The sequence below is a fragment of the Agelaius phoeniceus genome, chromosome 9 (assembly GCF_051311805.1).
Source record: "Agelaius phoeniceus isolate bAgePho1 chromosome 9, bAgePho1.hap1, whole genome shotgun sequence".
NCBI lineage: Eukaryota > Metazoa > Chordata > Aves > Passeriformes > Icteridae > Agelaius > Agelaius phoeniceus.
The window spans coordinates 31,867,992-31,891,291 of NC_135273.1; the positions used below are offsets into that span (position 1 = coordinate 31,867,992).

The following is a 23,300-nucleotide window of genomic DNA, read 5'->3' on the forward strand; positions in this document are numbered from 1 at the left end:
TGAGGAGGGAACTGGGTTTGTTCTGGCTGCTGTTCAGTGTCAGCCTGAGGCTTCTAGCTCAGCCTTGCACCTACAGACCCCTGAGGTTTTTATGCCTGGAGCACATAAATGGATTTTTAAGCTCAAAGCTCAACACTCAGGAAAAACAGGGAATCACCAGTAATGAATGTTGTAAATGTCCCTTTCCCAGGGTGTAACCCAAGTCAGATTCAGATTTCGGTTTTATGATGTTTTCAGCCCAAACCCAACCCAAACCAAAAACTCTTGAATCAGCCACGATCTAAAACTGCAGCTCTGAATCAAAATGCCTGAACCCAAGGTTGCTCCAGCCCTGAGCTGAGCTAAGATCTGAAGTTCTCCCGTGTTCTTTATTTTCAAAAATAAGAATAGGCCAAATCTGGGGGTCCTGTTTCTCATGGAGTGCTGGACATGGCTGGTACAAGGTTTCCATCCCAGTGTCAGCATCACACAAGGCCTGAAGGACTCATTGTTGTGTACTCAGTGCAGGATTAGGCACTTACATATTTTTTCCTCCTGAGGCACCACCAAAAAGCCACAAATTCCCTCTGCATTTCCCCAGGATCTGGCTGTGGGTTTAAATGCTATTTATTTCCATTCAGCAAAGGGGACATTTCTGCTTTTTCCATGATCTCTGCTATTCTGTTTTGGTTTTATCTCTGAAATAACTGATTTAGGAAGAGCGACCCTGTAAGCTTTCTCAGGAGGGGTGGACTTTCTCCTCCCAGCTGTATTAATTGATTTAATTTATCTTAAATTTGATTGCAGTGAGCACCCCTAATTAACCTGATTTTTTGCTGATAATCACTCCCAAATGGAATCAAATCACAAATCCGGGGATGGATTGACCGGCACACAGAAAGAAGCCGCCCTCCGTGCGTTAATTCAGCGAACGGGATATAATTTGATCCAGGTAGGAATCCACGGTCCCATCCTCTTGTGCTTCATCCTGAAGCTTCACTGGGGGCGTCAGCAGCCAATCCATGCTCCTGAATCACTCCTTGCTCATTCCTTTTTGCTCTGTTTCTCTCTCACATCCGTGCTGATCATCACTGCGTTGTCTTTCACAAAGCAGGGTCGTATTCCTCAAGGAATTCCTTGCTTGATGGGAAATTACAATGAAGGTGAGGGTAGGACAACCCTGAGCACTGCTAAATGTTGGGAAAGGTCAGGACTGGTGTCTCAAAACCAGAGAAAACCCACAGAGCAAAGTTTCAGAAGAGGGATGAGGTGGGAAGTCCAGCACATCACCTTTTGTGCAGATCCTTGCACAGGTACATGGGAGGCAGGTGCCTCACCTGCTCCAAGGTTTGCTCCCAGTTTAGGCTCCAAGGTCTCCAAGATCCAAAGCTCCCATGGTTAAGGCAGGTGCAGCCTGGGCATGACCTTTAAACCTACCTGAGAAAGCCTTTCTTGGCTACCATGGCCAAAACAAGCTCAGCCTTGGAAAGCATTGGGCACTGGCCATGACTGCTTGTGCATCCTGGAAGAAGGAACTGGAAACTGGATTTTAGGCAGGTGGAGCCCATGAACCTTGCCTTGTTTTGCATGGCACTAGAGGGCACAACAGCCCCAAGCACAACCTGAGATTCCTGGGAAAAAGCACATTCCAGAACCAGGCCAGCACCTGTGTTTGGTGCCCTTTCTGCTGTACCTGACCCATGAGATAAGGGACTCCTGTATGTCTTAGATTTACTGTGGCTTTCTTAGAATCACAGGGGTTGGGGGGTTCCTTAAAGCCCATCTTGTTCCAGCCCCATGCCATGGGCAGGGACACCTCCCACTGGCCCAGGTTAATCCAAGCCCTCTCCACCCTGGCCTTGGAATTATCCTGGGGTTCAGTTTTCCCTACTGCCAATCTGGCAAAGCTCAGATTTCCTAAAGCACAGATTTCAGCTCCCAATCCCCCACACACTTCAACATCCTCTTGCTCTTCTCTCTCCTTTCCTTTTCCATCCCAACCTTGCTATTTTATCTTTTTCTCTTTCCCCCATCTCTCCTAATTTCCCTGTACCTTAGGCGTTTTTCTTCCAGCCTGCCTGAGGATGCAGCCCAACATCTTCTTCCTCAGTGCACACCTGGGTCATTCATTTTTGGGAAGTGGCTGATGTCCACTTTCCCTCCAGGCACCTTGTCAAGAAGGGTTTGTTGAGGTGCTGCCTTCCAGCCACAAACAAAGCCACTGCAAATTTAGAGAAGGGTTTATTTCTTGCTGTGCTCCCTCACACACCAGCTCAGACATAAAACCAAATGTCCCCAGGACTCCATCACGACTGAAAACATTGGAAAAACAGGAATGAGAATGGATAATTCAGGGCCTGTCCTAGGCTTGAGAAAACTAAAAGGGTTTGTGGTATATTCCTGTTTTCTTGTAACGATCTCTGTTTGTTTAAGTTCCTCTTAAATCAGCTGTACAAGGCATTTGCTTTCCTGGAGTAATCCCAGTATGGGAAGTGACTAAAGAAATGGTCAGGGAGCCAAAAATGGAAAAATTCCTGGAGCCCCAGCTCCTCTGGGAGTAGTGAATCACTGTAGGGAAGGAAGGAAGGAAGGAAGGAAGGAAGGAAGGAAGGAAGGAAGGAAGGAAGGAAGGAAGGAAGGAAGGAAGGAAGGAAGGAAGGAAGGAAGGAAGGAAGGAAGGAAGGAAGGAAGGAAGGAAGGAAGGAAGGAAGGAAGGAAGGAAGGAAGGAAGGAAGGAAGGAAGGAAGGAAGGAAGGAAGGAAGGAAGGAAGGAAGGAAGGAAGGAAGGAAGGAAGGAAGGAAGGAAGGAAGGAAGGAAGGAAGGAAGGAAGGAAGGAAGGAAGGAAGGAAGGAAGGAAGGAAGGAAGGAAGGAAGGAAGGAAGGAAGGAAGGAAGGAAGGAAGGAAGGAAGGAAGGAAGGAAGGAAGGAAGGAAGGTTAAAAATAGGGGAGGAGAACAGAGACACACTCGTCTAGCAAAAAGAGAGAAAAAGGGAAATACTGATTGGCCTTCACATCTTTGAATATTAATTGGGGCCGAGATTTGCTCTCTGCCAGAAGGACCTCCTGGGTGGGCAGGTGTCATCCTCAGACTGGATGAAAATCCAGACAAGTTATAAATTTTGCAAGTGCTCCGTTACCCAGCCCATAACTAACACACAGCCCACGGAGATTCCCCTGCCAGAGCAGGAGGATTTCCATTTTCCAGGGAGTTACTGACTGTCTGCACTTGGACTTCTGAAGTATCCCAGCCTTGGCAGCAGGACACTGTGTGATCCCTGCTGAATCCACCAGGAGCTGAAGGGAAGGAGGGTGTCTGCCTCAAGGGTCAGGGTTGGTTTGATCCATGTTTAAAAGTTGATAGCTGAACCTTTCTTTTCTTCTCCTCCACGGCAGGAAAATGGGCAGAGGAAATATGGGGGACCACCACCAGGCTGGGATGGCCCTCCACCAGAGAGGGGCTGTGAGATCTTCATTGGGAAACTGCCCCGAGACCTCTTTGAGGATGAACTTATCCCCCTCTGTGAAAAGGTGAGGCTTGGTGGCAGCTGATCAGTTGCTGATGGTCAGAGCTGCATTTCAGGGCTGAACTGAGCTGATGCCAAGGCCAGGCTGGGCAGGACTTGGAGCAGTCTGGTCCATGGAAGGTGTCCCTGCCCATGGAACTTTAAAATTCCAGTCTTCTCTAACCACTCCCACCTTGATGACAAGTCTCTCTCACTTGGCAGATTGGCAAAATCTACGAGATGAGGATGATGATGGACTTCAATGGCAACAACAGGGGCTACGCCTTTGTGACCTTCTCCAATAAACAGGAGGCCAAGAATGCAATAAAGACGCTCAATAATTATGAAATCAGGTAAGCAAGGCAAAAACACCTTCAAAGAAACTTTAAATCATAGGTATCAGTCTATTTTGGCATGTGAGGGATGTTTTTCCTGGCAGTCCAGAGCAAAGTTATTCAGATCCCTGTGTTTTGAGGGGAAATCTCCTCCTGTCTCCCTGTGCAGTCAGTGCTCATTAAAACCAACATCTTTCACAGGAAATTTCTTCTTCACAATTAAAAAAAAAAAAAAAGAAAATCAACAACAACAACAAAATCTATCAGAACACTGGGAAAAAAATGTTCTGCTTTGGATCAAATTAACTTTCCCCTAACCAGCGCTGTTTATTATGTTCCCCTCAGGTTGTTTGTTGTTGACTTACTCTATTCACAGTCTCCCTCGTGACAGATTGTGCAGATATGTTTTGGTAGATGGAGCAATTGCAAAAAATGGTGAAATAGGATGGAAACCAATTGGAAAATAGTGACATTTCCTAATAGAAAGGAACAGAAAAAACCCTCATGTTTGAGGGAACAAAACACCCAGAAATCAACAACAGATGGGCCCATTAATACGTTGGTTGGATTTCAACCTCACTAAATGTTCTTTGCCAGTTCAAAGTGGGATGAGTTGATGCCTTTGCTTAAAAACCTTTCAGGATAAACCATTCTGGCAGCTGTATGGCTTTTTTAATAAAAAAAGTGATGGGTTGTGAACTGCTTTGAGTGGGTCAAGGAACATGGAGGCCTTGGAGATGCCCTTTGTAGCAGAGGTTGGAAGGTCTTAGGGATCAGGCTTCACCCACTTCCTCCACTTCCTTCCCTGGTTCCAAGGACTCCTCTAAATAAATTTTGCACTTCTTCAGGCCTCTAAGAGATACTTTGATCCCAAAGAGGTGAACAAAGGAAATTTTTATATTAGGGTCTGCATAAAAGTTGGCCCATTGATGAGTCCATTAGTGGGTCCTCATTGGTGAGTCCTCAAATGGTGCCTCTCCATGGGAAGGGATTTTCTTCCCCCAAAACCTCAGTCACGAAGTGAGTGGGAAGCCACAAGCCACTGGTAACAGCACAAGGACCTGGGTTGGGGGGGGGTGCAGTTGCCTGGTGGCAGCAAAAGGAAGAACCTCGAGTAGGAAAAGCAAAATTTGGCTTTGGTTTCTCCCTCAAATCCTTCATTTCAGCTGTGCTGCCTGGTGTCACATTTAGCAGAGTGGCAGCTTTTGCACTGAGCAAGGCCACTGGAATATCCCAAAGAACAGCTGACACCAAAGCCTCGTGTTTGGGGACAGAAGAGGGGCTTTGCTTTAACCTTCTCCTCTCTTGACTCCCGGCTCCTGACCAAGCATCTCCCTTGTTCCAGGAACGGGAGACTCCTGGGCGTGTGTGCCAGCGTGGACAACTGCCGCCTGTTCGTGGGGGGCATCCCCAAAACCAAGAAGAGGGAGGAGATCCTGGCAGAGATGAAGAAGGTCACGGACGGCGTCGTGGACGTCATCGTCTACCCCAGCGCGGCCGATAAAACCAAAAACAGGGGCTTTGCCTTCGTGGAGTACGAGAGCCACCGCGCAGCAGCCATGGCCAGGAGGAAGCTGCTCCCAGGTCAGCAGGGGTGGGGAGGGGTGGCTTAACCTCAGGAGTGTGGTGGCAACGTCTTCAGGGGGTCCAGGAATCCAAGGAAGTGGACCTGGCTGGGTTTTCTGCCCTCAGAGAGAAGTTTTCTGCTAGAGACACCCAAAACCAGAGGTGCCCCAACACACCATGGGGTGTGGGATTGCCTGCAGCTCCTGCAGTGCTGATGATCCATGGATGTCCTTCAGGAGCTTGGGTTTATTGGAAATCCAGCCAGATGGATTTAGCAGTGTATGTATCCATGCAGCTTTGCTTGGTCCTGGGTTGAGCATAAAATAGAGACTGATCCATTGTTGTCCTTCAGGAGCATGGGTTTATTGGAAATCCAGCCAGATGGATTTAGCTGTGTGTATCCACGCAGCTCTGCTTGGTCCAGTGTTTGTCTTGGGTTGAGCATAAAATAGAGACTGATCCATTGTTGTCCTTCAGGAGCTTGGGTTTATTGGAAATCCAGCCATATGGGTTTAGCTGTGTGTGTATCCATGCAGCTCTGCTTGGCCCTGTGCTTGTCTTGGGTTGAACATAAAATAGAGATTCATCTATGGCCTCTCAGGGAGTGTTGGGTTTTCCAGCTTTTACAGAGACGGGGTAACTGAGAGGTGTTTTAGAAGATTTTATTCCATTATTAGTCTTGATAAAAAGTGAGACATAAGAAATATAAAACTTAACACCACTCCATCAGAAACTAACCTATTTCTTAGTTGCAATACCTTATAAATATTTTTCAACCTATTAGCTGTTACTACACAATACTACAATTACTTCTAACACCAATCACCTGTATTTTTACCCCAAATAGTCTTACTACAATACCTCTTTCACAGTTCTAATTCTCTAAAATATCTAGTCTCTTTACATATTTTAAAACTTATTACATATTTTAAAACTTGTTTCTGGTTCAATCTCTCAACAATATCATCTCTGTTCCATGACCTTCCTAAGTCAACACACCTTATCTCAGTGTTTAGATACAGATGTACAAAACTGTGTAAACTTTCTATCAAGTTTTTAAAATTCCGTACAAATCCATTTCTCAAAGGGAGAATCACTCAGGAAAGCATCCAAGAGTAGATTCAGGCTGGAGCATGGACTGGAAACTGATATTTTGGCAAAAAAAAATTGGAATGAGGAATTGCTTTAGAGTACATCTGTGAAATTCAGCACTGGGAGACAGCCAAAGACCATTGTGAAGGAGAGGGAGGTTTAGCAGGTATTAGGTGAAGAAGTCACTCAACATTAAGTGCATTTGCAGGGATTTCACCAATTTTCTCTTGCTTTCTTATGCTCCTGCACTGCTTTGTTGAGCACACTGGCTGCTGAAGGCATCCCACAAACCTTAGGGTTTGAGATTTGTTCAGAACAACATTCTTTCACCTGTTTGATACATGAAATACACTGCATCACTTAAATTTTTTTTCTTATTGTGTAAAAAAATGAGCATGATTTTGAGCACTAAATTTTCTTCTCTACTGGGAGATGTGTCACCCTGACAATTTTGCCTTTTATTCTGCATCTTCTTCTTCAGTTTAAGCATCTCCCTGATGGTGGGAGCACATTCTGTGCTCCAGCACGAATTTCCCATGATTTTTATGAGGAAAAGGAAGGCAGGGGCAGGCAGAGCACTTGAAATCCTGAGCAAAGACAGCAAGACAGATGGAAGGAACTCAGAGCCCTGAGCAGACATGTGCAATGCATGAGGGGTTTCCAGCTTAGGGAAGTCTCAGTAAACAATTTAGGGAATTCCAAAGGCCTGAGCAGGAGCCAGAGTCTTCTGAAGCCTCAAGCACAAAGCAGGAACTGGAAAAAAGTTTCAAGCCAGAGCTGAATGTGTCTCCAGCAGATGTGAGATTGAATATCATTATCAGATGCTTCCTTTAAACTGAACCTCATTGCTTTTTTGAGGGAGCTTTGTAGAGAAAGTGCTCAAAAATGGAGAGATTTCATTAAAAAATTTAAATTTTCTCCTGTCTCTAGCTAAACAAGAGGGTGGAGATGGACTGATTTTCAGCAAGAGGCACCAAGCTTAGCTCCTTGCTGCAAGTCAACCAGTTCATTATTTCCACCCTTGAAGTGAAAACAGCTACTCAGAAAGGGGCACAGAACAGCCTCACTCCACAAATCCCAGCTCATTCCCGAGGGATTCCAAGGGAACAGCACCTTCCCATTTAGTTTGATTATTTACTCTTCCAATAAGCCTCCAAATTCTATCCTCACCCTCTCATTTCACAGCTCCCACCACCTCCTAATTGGGTTGCACAAGCAGAGATGCCTTTTTAGAGTGTTTTTCAGGATTTTCTTTGTCCCCTCAGCTGCCAATGTGTGGTTTAGGTCACTCAAAGAATCAGCAGCAAGGTCTGGGCAAAAGCAGGTTTAATATAAATTTGTGACAGGGTTGATGGCAAGGGTCACTCTATTACTTATTATACAGATAAAACAGACAAAGAAATATCAGATTAAAGCAATTAAAGAAATATCAGACAAAGCAATCAGATTACTCTGATTAATATCAGATTTAAACAGTTCATGTGGAGACCAAGGAGGCAAAAAGGTGAGGAGGGAAAAAGTGAAGGATTCCAAGGGTTGAGTCCCAACAGAATAAACCCCCTTGCCAATCTCAGCCTCAGACTGGCTCAACAATTTAGGTCTAGATGGTTTATGATTCATAACAATATCTAATCATGGTGTATGATTCATAACAATATCTAATCAACACTAGTAGTTCTTAATAAGTTGACCAATTTAACACCTCTAATACGATTAATAGAATTTTCTGTAAGCGCAACAGAACCATAAATCTGACCAAAATAAATAAATTAACCAAAATCTAATGGCAACTCTAAAATGGCAGCCTTGGTAATACACATGCATGCAAACAGACAGAAATATGGACTTCTGAAAATTCCTCTGGAGTTCAGTGAAAGTCTCACATCAGGTGCCTTTAAATCTGGAGCTGAGCCTCAAGAAGTGGGGACACCAACCCAGCTGCATCATCAGCATTCAGCAATGTGATTTATTTGCTTTTTTTCTTCCCTGCCCCTCAGCAGCTCAGTCCAGTGCACACAGAGCCCCTGGGTTCATCCTCCACACCCACACCCTGGTTTATGCATCAGGACTTTTTGTGTCCCTCCTTTCTTCTGCTGCAGCTTCCCCCAAACAAATTCAAACACACACAGAGACATCCTTGCTTTTGCTGTTTCATTCCATCCCACTGGGACTTCAGGATCCCTGTTCTGGTATCAAGGGAATGAAACTTTGCTGGCCAAAAAGGGATTTTTATAAGTGCATTAAAATATTTCCCTTTAGGGAGTGCTTGAGGAAATGCAGGTTTAAAGTGAATTATTCCACATTTTCATTTCTTTCAGTTCTGGAGGCTCCAAAGGTATTTACAGGAGGCCATTCCAAGTGTGACCATCTGCCTTTGGAAAGGCAGAGCTGGGAAAGTTTTTTTGGGTTGTGTTTTTAGAATTTGTTTTATGCATCAGGACTTTTTGTGTCCCTCCTTTCTTCTGCTGCAGCTTCCCCCAAACAAATTCAAACACACACAGAGACATCCTTGCTTTTGCTGTTTCATTCCATCCCACTGGGACTTCAGGATCCCTGTTCTGGTATCGAGGGAGTGAAACTTTGCTGGCCAAAAGGGATTTTTATAAATGCATTAAAATATTTCCCTTTAGGGAGTACTTGAGGAGATGCTTGAGGCCTAAAGTGAAATTATTCCACATTTTCACTTCTTTCAGTTCTGGAGGCTCCAAAGGTATTTGCAAGTAGCCTTTCTGAGTGTGACCATCTGCCTTTGGAAAGGCAGAGCTGGGAAGGCTTTTTTTGGGTCATGTTTGTAGAATTAGGCCTGTTCTGCTGTGAAATAGAGCATGAGAAGGGGCAAGAGGAAGCAAAGCCCCCCAGCCCTGACCATGCCTTGTTCCCTTAAAGGAAGGATCCAGCTGTGGGGACACCCCATTGCTGTGGACTGGGCAGAGCCAGAGGTGGAGGTGGATGAGGACACCATGTCCTCAGTGAAGATCCTCTACGTGAGGAACCTCATGCTCTCCACCACCGAGGAGACCATTGAGAAGGAGTTCAACAGCATCAAACCAGGTAGGTGCTGTGCCTTCTAAACAAGTGCTGCAAGTGGAAATGTTTCTGCCTTCCTAAAATGCCACAAGAGATAAAAATAGACGGGTTTTTCTTGCTGTGAAATGTTTGTGTGAAATGCCACAAAAATTGTCGTGGGACTGAAGGCTCCCACCCGAAATGCCATCCCATTAAAGGCTGCTTAATTCCCAGCCACCATGAAGGAGGGTGATTGGCAACTTGAAGAGACCCAAAATGCTGCATGGGGTTGCCCTGTGTCCTCAAAATGCTTTGGAATCATTTAGTCTTTCTTTAAAAAGAGTTGGGGAAGCAGCTGGGTGACTTCAGCATTCTTCTGTGGCAAGGGATGGTGATAAAAATAGAGTGATTTAATACAACTCCTTTTTATCTGAGCTATCTAAATTCTGAACTCATTTTCATACATCCCCCCAGTCCCCGTGTAAATTGGTGAATAATTAGTGCTTTCCATTTAATTCAATATTCCTTTGTGGCATATCTTACATGCACTTAGGGTGAGATTTTTTTTTCAAAAAAAGCTGGGAGAATTAGTTGGGAATAAAAAAAAAATTTTAAAAATGGTTGGGAATAAAAATCCTGCTGGCTTTCAAAGGAGATTTTACTTCTGAGTTGCTCCAGCTTTAGGAAATTCCACTCAAAACCAACAAAGTAAAAATAACCCTTTTCTGCAGCTCTGCAAGCCACACAGTCCATTAGGCATTAGGAACTGGTGCTTGGCAATGGGAAATCTCCTTTCATCTCACTCCTATTAGCTTCCTTCTATTAATTTTTTAAAATACACTGCAGAGCTTCAGTTTTCTTCCTCTAACTTCTTCATTTCATGCCTTTTTCTGGACTAGGCTGCAATGCAAAGGTCTTCATGAGTATTCCTTGTGTCCTTCCAGCATTTCTGGCTCATACTTTTAGCCACCATCGAGCTGTTGCAGAACCCATTTTACTCCTTAGTTAAATTTATGTTATCCCACTCTCTGAACTGTTTCCTTCTTTTATTTACCCAGTTTTGCTCCCAAGCTTTGAGCAAGCTCACACTCCCCAGAAACACATTTGTGGCCTTTTGACACTTTGGTAACAGTCATCTGCTTTGCTCCTAAGAAGTTTTCCACCATAACAACACAAGTTCTGCATCATCTTTCATTTTCCTTTTATCATTTCAGCGTTCACGTTGGAATTTTTTTTTTTTTTTAATGGACAGCTTTGATTTTGGTGGCTAAAATCAGGAATGGGTGCATTAGAGCAGCAAAACTTCCAGCTTTGGGGAGAGAAAATGCAGTTTAAGTTACAGTGAGATCAAAAAAGGCAGCAAGGATGTGAAATGATTCATTGCCCTGCCGTGATTCTCTGCCTCACTCATTCAGCCACATTTCAGCACTACTTAGCTGAAATTACCTTGGATCCAGGGCATTAGGAAGCTGTTTTGACATCAACAAATCATGCAATAAAAAATGATCCAGAGCTTCCAATGACACAGCAATTGCCACATCTCTGAGGGCTCCACAGGCAGCACCAGGAATGCTAAGTTGGGACACAGCACAAGCAGCACCCCTTAAATCTGTGCCAAATTCACAGCCTGATGACTTCTGCAGAGCTGTCTCTCTGAAAAGCCCTCCCCTTGCTCCCTAGGAATCCCAAGGAAATTCCTCCTCCATGGAGCTGACCCAAGGGTGGGTATCACATTGCTTGGCCCAGCAGAGGCAGAAGCAGGGGAGAGCAGAATTTTTGGCTCAGCATTGGTGTCCTGGAATGCTCTCCAGCAGGCAGAAGGGGGATATTCAAAACACAGCGAGTTCATTAAAGCTTCCACTTGTAAACAAAGCATCAGCATATAACTCCCATAAATTTAGGCTTGGAAAATCATCCTCTGTCCCAGAAGGACACAAAGTGCTACTTTACCATCCCTGTGTCATTCCAAGACGTGCAGCCTGCTTGGGCTGTGGGCTGGGACAGGCTCATTTAGCCCTCTGCAGCTCCTAATGACTCCCCTGAACACCAAAGAAATTTGTTTCCTCCTGCATTTTTCTAAGTGCATGCTTTTTGTGGCAATATGGCTTTTCCCTGTGCACCTGTTCAGCTTTAGGAGGTAAGAAGCCAACAGAAGAGCTGTTCAGCATCCCTTAGCCATGTTTCCAAAGGATATTTCTGGGGGTTTTACAGGAGGCTGGGCTGCCTGATGTTGTGCTTCCCAAGCCACAGGAGCAGAGAAGATGAGGAATTAAAGAAATGGCTGAAGGCTGTGGCCATGGGGAGCAGGACTGGTGGGGTTATTTTGGAGACAGACTCCTCAGTGTACGGTATGAGTTCCTGGCATCAGAGCAGCTGACAGGGGAAAGAGAAAACTGTGGGGGATGGACTTAGAAAAGAAGAACAAGTAATTTACATTTGAATTACTTTGGATAAATTGGATGTAAGAAAGATTCAGGCTGGAAGAAAGAGTCTCCAGCCCAAGCCCCATCCCAGGAGGGCCAACCCTCAGCTGCAGAGCCTGACTGGGGCCATGTCCAGGTGAATTGGGGCATCCAGGGAGCCCCACTACCCCAGGAAAGGCTGTTTCCTATAGAGAGGCTGTTTCTTAGGGAGAGACCTGCTGCCCCATCAGCCCCAGCCCATCTCAGTGCCCTGGGCTGCTCTGTCCTGGGCAGGGCTGGCTGTTCATTCTTCCTGAGCTAGTTGTCAAGGAGAAAAACCACCTTGTTTTATGGCAAAAGCTGCCTCCAATGCACATACAAAAGCAGGGAGATGGGGATCACCGGGGGTGTTCCCACAGCTGGTGCATGGTCAGTCACAGAAGGGAGGCACAAGACCAAAGGCAGTGTCCAACAGAATGGTTTGGACAGGAGAAAACCACTCCAGTTTAACGGGAATCTAACTAGTGTCTGACCCCAAACCCTTCTAGTTTGCCTTGAAATGCTACAACCATTATATATTGATTTTCCTCTGGAATATGCATCCAAAGAGGTGAGGGGACACTGACCTCTGGTTCTTCTACCCTTGCTCAGCCTTTGCTCTCCAGGGGCTCATAACCTGACAGAGCCACTCTTTCAGATTTCTGTTTTCTGACTAACCCCCACTTCCCACTAATATTCCAATGTTTTCCACAGGTGCAGTGGAGAGAGTAAAGAAAATTAGAGACTACGCCTTTGTGCACTTTAATAAAAGAGAACACGCAGTGGAGGCCATGAAAGCCTTGAATGGGAAGGTAAAGCTGCTGTAAATGTTAATTCCTGGAGCTTACAGTGCAGTACATTACACAAAGCCACCTGCTTTATTAGCTCTAAAATCCTCCTGGAGGTGTTATCCCAATTTGCTCTTTGCTGGTTGCTTTTATACTCCTGAATTTGTTTTTCAGCAGCTCTGTTGTACACAAACGATTCATTTTGGCTCCTTGGATTTGTGCTAAGTGTTTGCCTGGCTCTAGCTCATGCTCAGACAGAAAAAAAAAAAAACAGGAAAAGCTGAAAGAAGAACTAGGAAAGGAGGGGTGAGGATCCCCCCCTGGCTCACACTCACATCCTTGTTCCAGACTGCCAACAAAAACACTGGCAGGGCAGCGTGTGAATGGCAAAGTGGGACAAACGAGGTCAGCCCAAACATCTGCTCTGAGTTCAGATGCGGATTTGTGAGGATGCTGCTGAATTTAGCCCTTCTTGCACTGCATGTAATTCACTCTAAAGCCAGAGCTGTTCCCAAAGAGGTGTTAACCCCGCTCCTATTTTTAGTGCCACTGCTGTTCTCCATGGGGGCACGTGGAATCTCGCTGCCTTATGAGCTGCTCTGCAGGGAAGTGAGGCCTTTTGAAGGCTTTGCTGAAGGAGCCTCTCCCAGCTAGAGCCAGGGCTGGGCACACTCAGGTTAAGCCTCCACCCATGTGAAGGAGATCCAGGGCTTTTTTGGGGTGGTTTCCTCCACCTTCTCATCCTGTTAGGATGTGGGAGCAGCTCCCCCATAGGTCGGATTTCCATCAAGCACTTTTAACCACTTCCCCTGCTGCCTTAAACAGCTGGAACAGAGGCTAGACAGAGTTAAGGGGAAGGATATTTATATTTAATAAAAGGATATTTATTGCAGGGCCTTCAAAGGCCACACTCTGGCAGTACCAGAGCCACATCTTTGGCTCTGCCCAGATGGCTCCAAGATGGAAGCAAAGGAGGGCTTAGTGACAAGATCTCACGTTTTTATAAGTCTTGGTCCACAGCATATTGGAGCTAATTGTCCAATTACAGCCCCAGCCCGTGAAGCCCCATCCTTCTTATTTTCTCTCTTCAGTCCACATTGTTTATACTCTTGGGCCTGAGATCCAGATCTGGCTGTCCTTGGTCCCCAGCTAGAGAAGGCATTGTTGTGTCCACCAACATTGTGAAGAAAGCTTACCATCCCCTTATATGAAACCCAGACCCACACACCCAAGCAGCACAAAATCAAAAAGAAAGAAAAAGAAAGCCAAAACCCAAGGCATCATTTCCCCCCTGTGCTTGTCCCTTGCTCTCTCAGGTGCTGGATGGCTCCCCCATCGAGGTGACCTTGGCCAAGCCGGTGGACAAGGACAGCTACGTGAGGTACACACGTGGCACTGGTGGCAGGGCCCCGGTGCTGCAGGGGGACTACACCTACACCCTGGGCCACCTGTACGACCCCGCCACCGCCTACCTGGGCGCCCCCGTCTTCTACGCACCGCAGGCCTACGCGGCCATCCCCAACCTGCACTTCCCCGCCGCCAAGGGGCTCGGCAGCAGGAGCATCCTCCGGCCCCCCTCCATCCGAGGTAATTCCCTCTTGGAGTTTTGGAAAACTGAAAACCACCCCCTCGCACCCAGCATCTCCTCCAGGGGTCGGGCAGCTGCTCCCCAGACGGGTGTTGGTGACATTGGCATTGCCCCAGCTCCTGGATGCCGTTTTCTGTGATGGGAAACAAAGGGTTTAGGCCCTTGTCTTTCCCAAAGGCAACCTTCCAGCTGGAAAAAAATTGTTTTCCTGGAAGGAATTTCTAGGCTGCCCTCAGTCCAGTGTAAATAACCCACAGATCCTCCTGGTTTTGCCCCAGCAGGGAAGACCAGATAAAACACTTTTCCTTTCCCCCTCCCACAGCCAGCCACCACCACCACTATCTTTCCTCTTGTCTGTGATGGTGTTCACATGGGTTTTTGGATGAGGGAGGAGACTAGGATCTGACTCCATATTTCAGAAGGCTTGATTTATTATTTTATGTGATATATATATTATATTAAAACTATACTAAAAGAATAGAAGAAAAGATTTCATCAAAAAGCTAGCTAAGAATAGAATAAGAAAGAATAATAACAAAAACTTCTCAGACAGAGAGTCCAAGCCAGCTGACTGTGATTGGCCATTAATTAGAAACAACTCTATGAGACCAATCAAAGATCCACCTGTTGCATTCCACAGCAGCAGATAACCATTGTTTACATTTTGTTCCTGAGGCCTCTCAGCTTCTCAGGAGGAAAAATCCTAACGAAAGGATTTTCCATAAAAGATGTCTGTGACACTTGTCCTTGAAAGTTGCAGGGAAAATTTTACCAGGCCTGGTGTTTTCTGACCCAAAGCTGTGGAGTTTTCCAAGGAAGTCACATTGCCCTGGTGCAGGGTAGGGAATCAAACAAGCCATTCTGTGCTCTGGGAGCTGGAAGTCCCCTTTTGGGGGATTGTTAACTTAATAGTAGTTAATTCAACCAATTCATTCTATGAATAAAAGAGAATATTTCTGAGAACTCTTGGGTGACCCTGCCTGGAGACAAATCAAATCCCCACACTCAGGTACCCCCAAATTAAATGTCAATACAGATATTTCTCGGTCAGTGCAGATGTAAGTTTGGGACTAGCAAAGAAATAACTCTGTCATCTGATCTTCCTTCCAATGATGCCTTGTGTCCCCAAGCCAAGTCCCACAGCAGGCTAGGACTCTGTGTGGCACCCTGGTAGGCCTGGCAAGGATCATGATGGCCAGTTTTTGTCCCTTTAGCAGGAAGCAGACAGGGCAGCAGGAACAACCCTTGTTCCTCAAGCTTTTCCCCACACAGGTGAACCAGCTCCTCTAAAAGCTGTGTTAAGGAAAGGAGCAGATATGATAATTCCCCATCCATCTCCTGCCTCATGGTCTCCCCAGACTCCCAAGCAGGGCTCACTGAGAAAAAATGGAAGTGTAATAGGGCAAAACCAAAGAGGATTTTTGTCCATATTGGTATGAAATTGTGTAAGCTGTGATTTCTTCAAGGTGAAATTACACTGATGGGTAACGAAAGATTCCAGCTGTCCCCTCTCTGACTTCCAGCTACAAAGCTGGCTAAAAATCTGTCTTGAAATCAAAACTGACCAGAGATGATGAAAAATGGGCAGAAAGAAGCAGCTTTTCCCCAAAACCCCTCACCTATCCAAGAAAGGGTGTGAGTGTCAAGCCTGTGTTATCCCACCACCAGGCCCTGGGACCTCCTGCCCACCTGCTTCCCAACCCTCCCAGCAAGCGGGGCTAACTTTTCCCTTTCAGCGAGAATCAGGGTCCTTTTTCCGGTGATTTGATTCGGTTTAATGCCTTCTTACATTCCTAGAAATTTACATGAATGTACCTGTAGGGGCTGCGGGCGTCCGAGGCCTGGGAGGCCGCGGCTACCTGGCGTTCCCGGGCCTGGGGCGCGGATACCACCTCAAGGGAGACAAGAGGGGAGAGGAGAAGCTCTACGACCTCCTGCCAGGCATGGAGCTCACCCCCATGAACCACGTCACGCTAAAGCCCCAAGGGATCAAACTCGCCCCTCAGGTACGTGACCCCAAAAAGAGCGGCCATGTCCCAAGGGTTGTGTTGGGAAAACGGGCCCCTCGTTGAATCTGCGCTGTGGCCTGGTAAATAAATCCGTTCTTGTGTCTCAAAAGACATTGAAATATGAGCTGCACCATTCCATCTTGCAATATCCACCTGCCTCACAAAATCATGGAATGGCTGGGGTTGGAGAAGACCTTTAAGATCACCTTGAGTGTCAGGGGAGAGTTGTTATAAATGCCTTAATCCGGTTCTGGCTGTTGCACCATAAAAGCAGCATGGGCCGAAAAATTCCCACCCATGATGGGTTTGATACATAAAATGCATCACCTGGGGCTTCACCAGGGAACAATGCATGTGTATAGAAAAATAATGCAAATTTTCAAATCATTTATGGCAAAAGAAGTGTTGACATCCTTCCAGCCTAGCACGGAAACTCTTTGATTTGGTTTTGTGTGTCGATGCAAATGGATGAAGAGGGCTGAGGAGAAATCCACAATAAATTCCCTGAGTTTCTGGATGTCCAGCTCTGACAATAACTGTTTTATAACCCTTATATTGTGCAGAGCAACACAAGAAACCAACTTCACCCCGAATTTTGAAGCATGTCTTTGCCTATTAACACTTCAATTGCCACAGCATCAAGTTTGCCAAAGTTTATGAAAACATCCTTGTTTTCTCCCAGAAAACTGGACAGTGGGATTTTTCCCTCCTGCAAAAGTCCCCTTAGTCTGTTTTGTCAGCAAATCACAGAATCACAGAATGGTTTGGGTTGGAAGGAATCTTTAGCTTACCTAGTACCAACTCATGCCATGCATAGAGGCACCTTCCACTAGAGGTGTGAGATCCCTGGAATGGTTCTGCAGAGCCTTAGGGCAGGTGAAATTCATTTTTATAAAACCAACGTATAAAGGAGTTGGGACAGCAGGGAACAAGTGTTGCCACAGTAAAAAAATGAGCTGTTGTAATTGAGAACTGAACTATGTAATGAAGCATTTTACACTGCAAGACCTGAAACTTCAGCTAGAGCTGTGGTGGCAAAATTAAAAACAGCAGTGAGGTTTAATTTTTTCTTTTTAGTTTTAAATCCATTCAAATGTAAGCTGTAAATGAGGTAGACCACAGCAAGACTTCAGGGTGACCTAACTGTGGCCTTCCAGTGCATGAAGGGGCTGCAGGAAAAATGGAGAGAGACTTTAAAAGGGTCTGGAGTGCCAGGACACCGGGAATGGCTTCCCACTGCCAGGGGGCAGGGATGGATGGGATATTGGGAGGAATTTCTTGGCTGTGATGGGGGGGAGGCTCTGGCACAGGTTTTTCAGAGAAGCTGTGGCTGCCCCATCCCTGGAAATGCTCAAGGCCAGGTCAGAGCAACCTGGTTTAATGGAAGGTGACCAATCCCCGCTGGGACAGCACACAGGCAGTGGGTTAAAAACCCCTGGAATCCCAAGCCAAAGCAGGAGCGTTTCTGGACAGCAGTTCCCAATTACCATGGGACCAGCTGTGCCAAGGCTGAGGGCAACGTGGTTCAGCATTTCAAAAGCTGCAATCGCCTGCTGAAGCCCGTGGAATTAATTGGATGGAAACACAACCTTTCTTCTTTTTAAAAAGAAGCCTATTTGGACTTCTCGTGCTCTGTAACCCACTAAGCCAGGGAGGCAGCAGAGCAGAGGAGATGAATGCAACCCGAGTTTCTTTAGTCCTCTGAAACAGACATCCATGAGACAGAGATTCTGAGAAGGATTCAAAGCAAACCACACTGAAATAATCTAATCAGCAGAAGGACTCAGATGCCCAAGTGAACAGGGAATAATTACAGGAATTAAACAGATATTAATGTATAAAGCATTTAGATGAATCTTACACTTCAAGCTGGGTGCAGTATTCTATCTGCCATTTATTTTGGATTTTTTGCTAAGCTTTGAGGAAGCCGCCAGAGATCCCTGAAAACTCTTTGTGGGAGGCAGCTGCTCAGCACAGGGTCTGGAGCTAGGCAAGGAGGCTTCTTGACAGCAATTAACCCTAGCACAAATCCCTTTTTTTTCTTCCTTCTAGATCTTAGAAGAAATCTGCCAGAAAAACAACTGGGGACAGCCTGTGTACCAGCTCCACTCTGCCATTGGCCAGGATCAAAGACAGCTCTTCCTCTACAAAATCACCATCCCTGCCCTTGCCAGCCAGAACCCCACCATGTATGTCATTAGGGAAAGGTTTCTGAGGCTTAGGCTTTATTTTATAAATTCTATTTTACCTAACAGCTGTCCTCAAAGTCCCAAGAACACAGGTCTCAGTTTCCTTTTATTTTAAAAAAAATTATTACATATATTTTAGAATATTTATTGAATCCATGTTTATTAAATATTAATTTAATTCAAAATTTTAATTATTTAATTTTTAAATTTTACTATTTATTTGAATTTTTAAATCTATATTTATTTTATATAAATGTATCTTCATTTATTAAATAATATATGTTTATATAATTATACATATGTATAGATGTATAGATGTATTGTATATATAATTATATATTATATATACAATATACATATTTGTATTATATATTAATATATTATTTTGTATTATATATAAAAATATATAATTAGATAATAATTATATATGTTAGTATAGTATATATGCACATATGTATATCTATATTAATATATTTATATTAATACACATATCTATATTAATGTATATGTATATTAATATACATATATATTAAATACTCTTTTAAAAAATACAGGGAGAAAAACATCCACAGAGTATAATTAAGTGCTGCGCTTGGTGCTCTCTCTGCTGGTGCAAACATTACAGAAAGGCAGACACAATCAAGCAAAAAGGTGCTTTTTTTGTACAAAAAGAAAGCAAACCATAGCCCTTGTGGGGAAATGAGAGGAATTTGAAGGTACATGCTGATATTTCAGCCCCAAATATGATAGTAAACATTTCTGACCAAAACCACTCTTTGCTGTGTATTGTAAAGAAAAACCCAGGCTGGGTATTGTAAAGAAAAAACACAGCAGGGTTATTTGGGGTTTTTTTTTGATGGAAAAAGCACAACAACCTCTGCAAGGATGTTGTGTCCAGGGTCGATAACCCCAGCGAGGGAGCAGACCACGGGGAGGAGAGCAGCTCTGGTAATGCACCAGCCCAGGGAAGCCACGCTTCCATTTGCTGCGTGGGGTGGTCCCAGCTCAAAGTGAATCAAAAATGGGCCCCAAGAAAAAATATAAAACCTTACCCAAGAAAACAGATTGTCCTAAGTGAGGATCCATCCAACATCGCGATTGCCTCCAGTCGCAAGCGAGTGCGGTGGAAAGATTGGGAGAACCCAGACCCTAATAACCCTGAAGAGCCAGATCTTTATACCTTCTTTTGTATTTAAAACTAAGTGATGAAACATCTGTCAGGAAAGCCCTGGGGAAAGCAAACCCAGCTAACTTTGTGCTATCACCACTCCAAGGCTCCTAAGTGAGGATCCATCCAACACTGCAATTGCCTCCAATCACAAGTGAGTGCAGTGGAAAGATCAGGAGAACCCAGACCCTAATAACCCTGAAGAGCCAGATCTTTATACCTTCTTCTGTATTTAAAACTAAGTAATAAAAACATCTGGCAGGAAAGCCCTGGGGAAAGCAAACCCAGCTAACTTTGTGCTATCACCGCTCCAAGGCTCCTAAGTGAGGATCCATCCAACACTGCGGTTGTCTCCAATCGCAAGCGAGTGCAGTGGAAAGATTGGGAGAACCCAGACCCTAATAACCCTGAAGAGCCAGATCTTTATACCTTCCTTTGTATTTAAAACTAAGTGATGAAAACATCTGGCAGGAAAGCCCTGGGGAAAGCAAACCTAGCTAACTTTGTTGTGTGCTCGCAGACACCCCTTCACACCGCCCAAGCTCAGCGCCTACATCGACGAGGCCAAGACCTACGCGGCAGAGTACACCCTGCAGACCCTGGGCATCCCCGTGGAGGGGGCAGAGGTGCCTCCTGCAGCACCAGCTTTCCCAGGTATGGGCATGTCTGTACAGCAAAAGGCTCCTGCAATGTCAATTTTCCTGGTGGCTCCTTGTGGATGTGAGGAATGAAGCAGGTTTTGTCCGCTGAGGACTGGCCTGGTTGTGCTCCCTCACAGTGACTCATGTTCCTTGTGTGTCTGGCATCTTTAGCAGAGAATTCCAGACTGCTTTGGGTTGGAAGGGACCCTAAAGATCACATAATTCCACCCCTTGCCATGACAGAGACACCTTCTGCTGTCCCAGGCTGCTCCAAGCCCTGTCCAGCCTGGCCTTGGATGCTTCCAGGGATCCAGGGGCAGCCACAGCTGCTCTGGGCAGTCTGTGCCAGTTTATTGCCCATAAAGGATTTTATCACAAATTTCTGTGTCCACACCCCAGAGCATTTCAGGTTGGGGTCACTGGGGTGGGGGGCTCTGCTCCAACCCTGACCCCTCAAGTCAATGCCACAGCTGGGATTATGTCCAGGGGGGTCAGAGCAGTGTCCAAGGGTAGAGAATCCCAACATCCAGAGGCCCATCCTGGCACCACACATCCTCTCCAGTCCTCCCAGTTTGTGAAAACCTCCTTCAACTGGGAGCCCCAGAAACAATGCAGGATGCAAAGCTGGCATCCCCAGTGCCACATCTGGAATGAGTCCCCTTCCTGGCCCTGATGTCACCAGGATGGAGGAGATCCTCCTCCCTGCAAGGATGATGAATTCATGGGCTCTCCGTCCTCCCCCAGCACCCCCAGCCCCTTGTGAACCAACACTTGGGATTTCATCTGCCAAAGAAATGACGCAGCCATGAAAGTTTGGATCCAATCCCAGCTCTCACACCCCCACAGAAGGTTTTTCTCCCAGTTTGAGAATTCATAGCTCTTGCAACTGCCCAAAACAGCTTGGAAAATCATGGAAAACACAGGAATTACATTTGCCGTGCTCTCCAGCATGACAGCAGTTCTGATGGAGAGGCAGCACCAGGTGCCAAGCTGCACATGAGGAACCCATTAGTCAGTACTACTGAGTTGTTTGGAGTGTCTCAAGGATGGATTTTAGAAAAAAAAATAAAACATCTATCCGGCTTCCTGCCACAGGAGTCCGCAAAAGCCACAGAAAAATCAATTTGTCTGGGCTTGTGCAGCTTCCGCAGCGTGGAGACCAAATGGGCTCTTTATTGAATCCAGCCTCCACTTACTGCTTAATTAGCATCTCTCCTTTTCTTTCATCCACCCTTATTTATTTGTCTTAGGAGCTTGGCAAATGGACATGCGCTAAAGTTGCTGCTTGCAGCACACACCAGTCCTTGGTCAGGGCTTGCTAAAGCTCAGCTCAGGCCATGCCCAGCTCACAGCTCATTTCTCTCCCGATGGTGGCAGCTGTGCCCTAAGTCCCAGATTTCTCAATTCCTGTTGAGATGTTGCACCTGGCTTTGCTGGTGCAAAGAAAATACTCTGGAGAGCCACAATATTCAATTTGTAAGGAATTCATTGTGTTTTTTCCCCAAAGTGACACCTCCAATGAGGCAATGTGTGCTCCCTGTTGCCCAATATTTCCATTCCCCCACCAAGAGGACCTTGGCTCTGGCTGACCTGGAGTTGATCCCATTACCCACGTGGTCAGACAGGATCCTGGGAGATGTATTTTGGCAGCAGAGCCTGCTCCAGCAGATCCAATGGATACCCCAGCCGTTCTTCCCAAATTTAGACTTTGTCTTAATTCCTGATTCTTTTACAACAAAACACTGCAGTCTGCTTGACAAGCTGCTATGCCCTGCCTTCAGAGGAACAAGCCCCAAATGATGCTGTTTTCCCAGTGATTCATTCTCAAACAGCAGCGCTTACATCTTCCCATGGAAAATCTGGAAGTGTTGAAACCACATTTTCCATTAGAAACCAATGGGAAAAAACCCAAAAAATCCCGTCCACCAAATATTTGCCCCCTGTCATTGCATTGAGAGGGTTTCCCTACCATGGCTGTCCTGAACTGCCTGTATTTTGGTTATGAAGGGATCAGAGCTATATTTTCTTCAAGAATCCTGCCCAAATTTCCCCCATGCTAGGTTGTTTCTTTGCTCTCCTCATGCCATATGCAGGGTGGACTTGTCCCGAGCACCATTAGAAATAATCAAAACCTGAGGAAAAAATATTCAACCAGAGAGTGTTTTTCCAGCACTGTGTTTAACAAATCATGGGTGAGGAAAAGCTTAAATTTTCCTATTAATCATTTCATTGATTTACATTATTCCCACCAACAAACTCACTGCTGCCCAAGCCGTTCCCTCTTTAGGTCGTCCCATTAAAACCTACGGGGCGATGGTGAGTTTTGGATGGATTTTCATTAATTAATCCACGGGTTTTCCTTCTTTTTTTCCTTTAGGATACACCATTGCTAATGCAGCTGCCACTGTCACAGCCACTCAGCTCAAGCAAGCAGTGACACTGGGACAAGATTTGGCCACATATGCGACCTATGAAGCCTATCCTGCCTTCGCTGTCGCCGCACGGAGCGACGGCTACGGAGCCTTTTAACCAAATTCCCTTAAACCCAGCACAGGCAGAAAGGCAAAGAAAAACAATCTCAGTCTGGTAATTCAACACCCTCATGATTTTAAGTGAATCTGTGGCCTAAGGTTCATTTTAGTCGGAGTTTCAGGCTTGTAGGTCTTTAGTTTCATAACGGGGCAGGTGGGGGAGAAGAAATTTTTTTAAATGGTGCAAAATCAGATTTACACACTAGAAAGCAAAAGCTCAGCCCAGGAAATGAGAGGTTCTCAGGTGTATATATATATTTTTATATGTATATATATTTATACACCTATTGTGTGTTTACAAGCAACAACCTGTGCTGAAAACAGTTGGTCCTGTGGCTGTTGTGACCAGGACTGGGGAAGGATGGGGTGGCCCAGCAAACCCCTCTGTGCACCAGGAATTCTCCTGCATCCACCCCAAAGTTTCCCAGGCCAGGCAGAGCAGAGGTGCCCATTGGCCACATG

At 45.6% G+C, this 23,300-nt stretch overlaps 1 protein-coding gene across 2 annotated transcripts; it reads left to right on the plus strand.

Annotated features, from left to right (window-relative positions):
• The first annotated feature begins 832 nt into the window (after positions 1-832).
• On the plus strand, positions 833-22,836 carry A1CF (APOBEC1 complementation factor). Of its 2 annotated transcripts, none has more exons than XM_054637341.2 (11): positions 833-931; positions 3,375-3,509; positions 3,707-3,837; positions 5,165-5,403; positions 9,364-9,528; positions 12,639-12,736; positions 14,029-14,299; positions 16,098-16,306; positions 18,362-18,498; positions 20,187-20,320; positions 22,685-22,836. In XM_054637341.2, the coding sequence occupies exons 1-11, from the start codon at positions 833-835 to the stop codon at positions 22,834-22,836; spliced, it is 1,770 nt and encodes a 589-aa protein (XP_054493316.1). The 2 variants fall into 2 exon arrangements, with proteins under 2 accessions (XP_054493316.1, XP_054493317.1); XM_054637342.2 differs by having other exon boundaries at positions 16,122-16,306.
• The last annotated feature ends 464 nt before the right edge of the window (positions 22,837-23,300 follow it).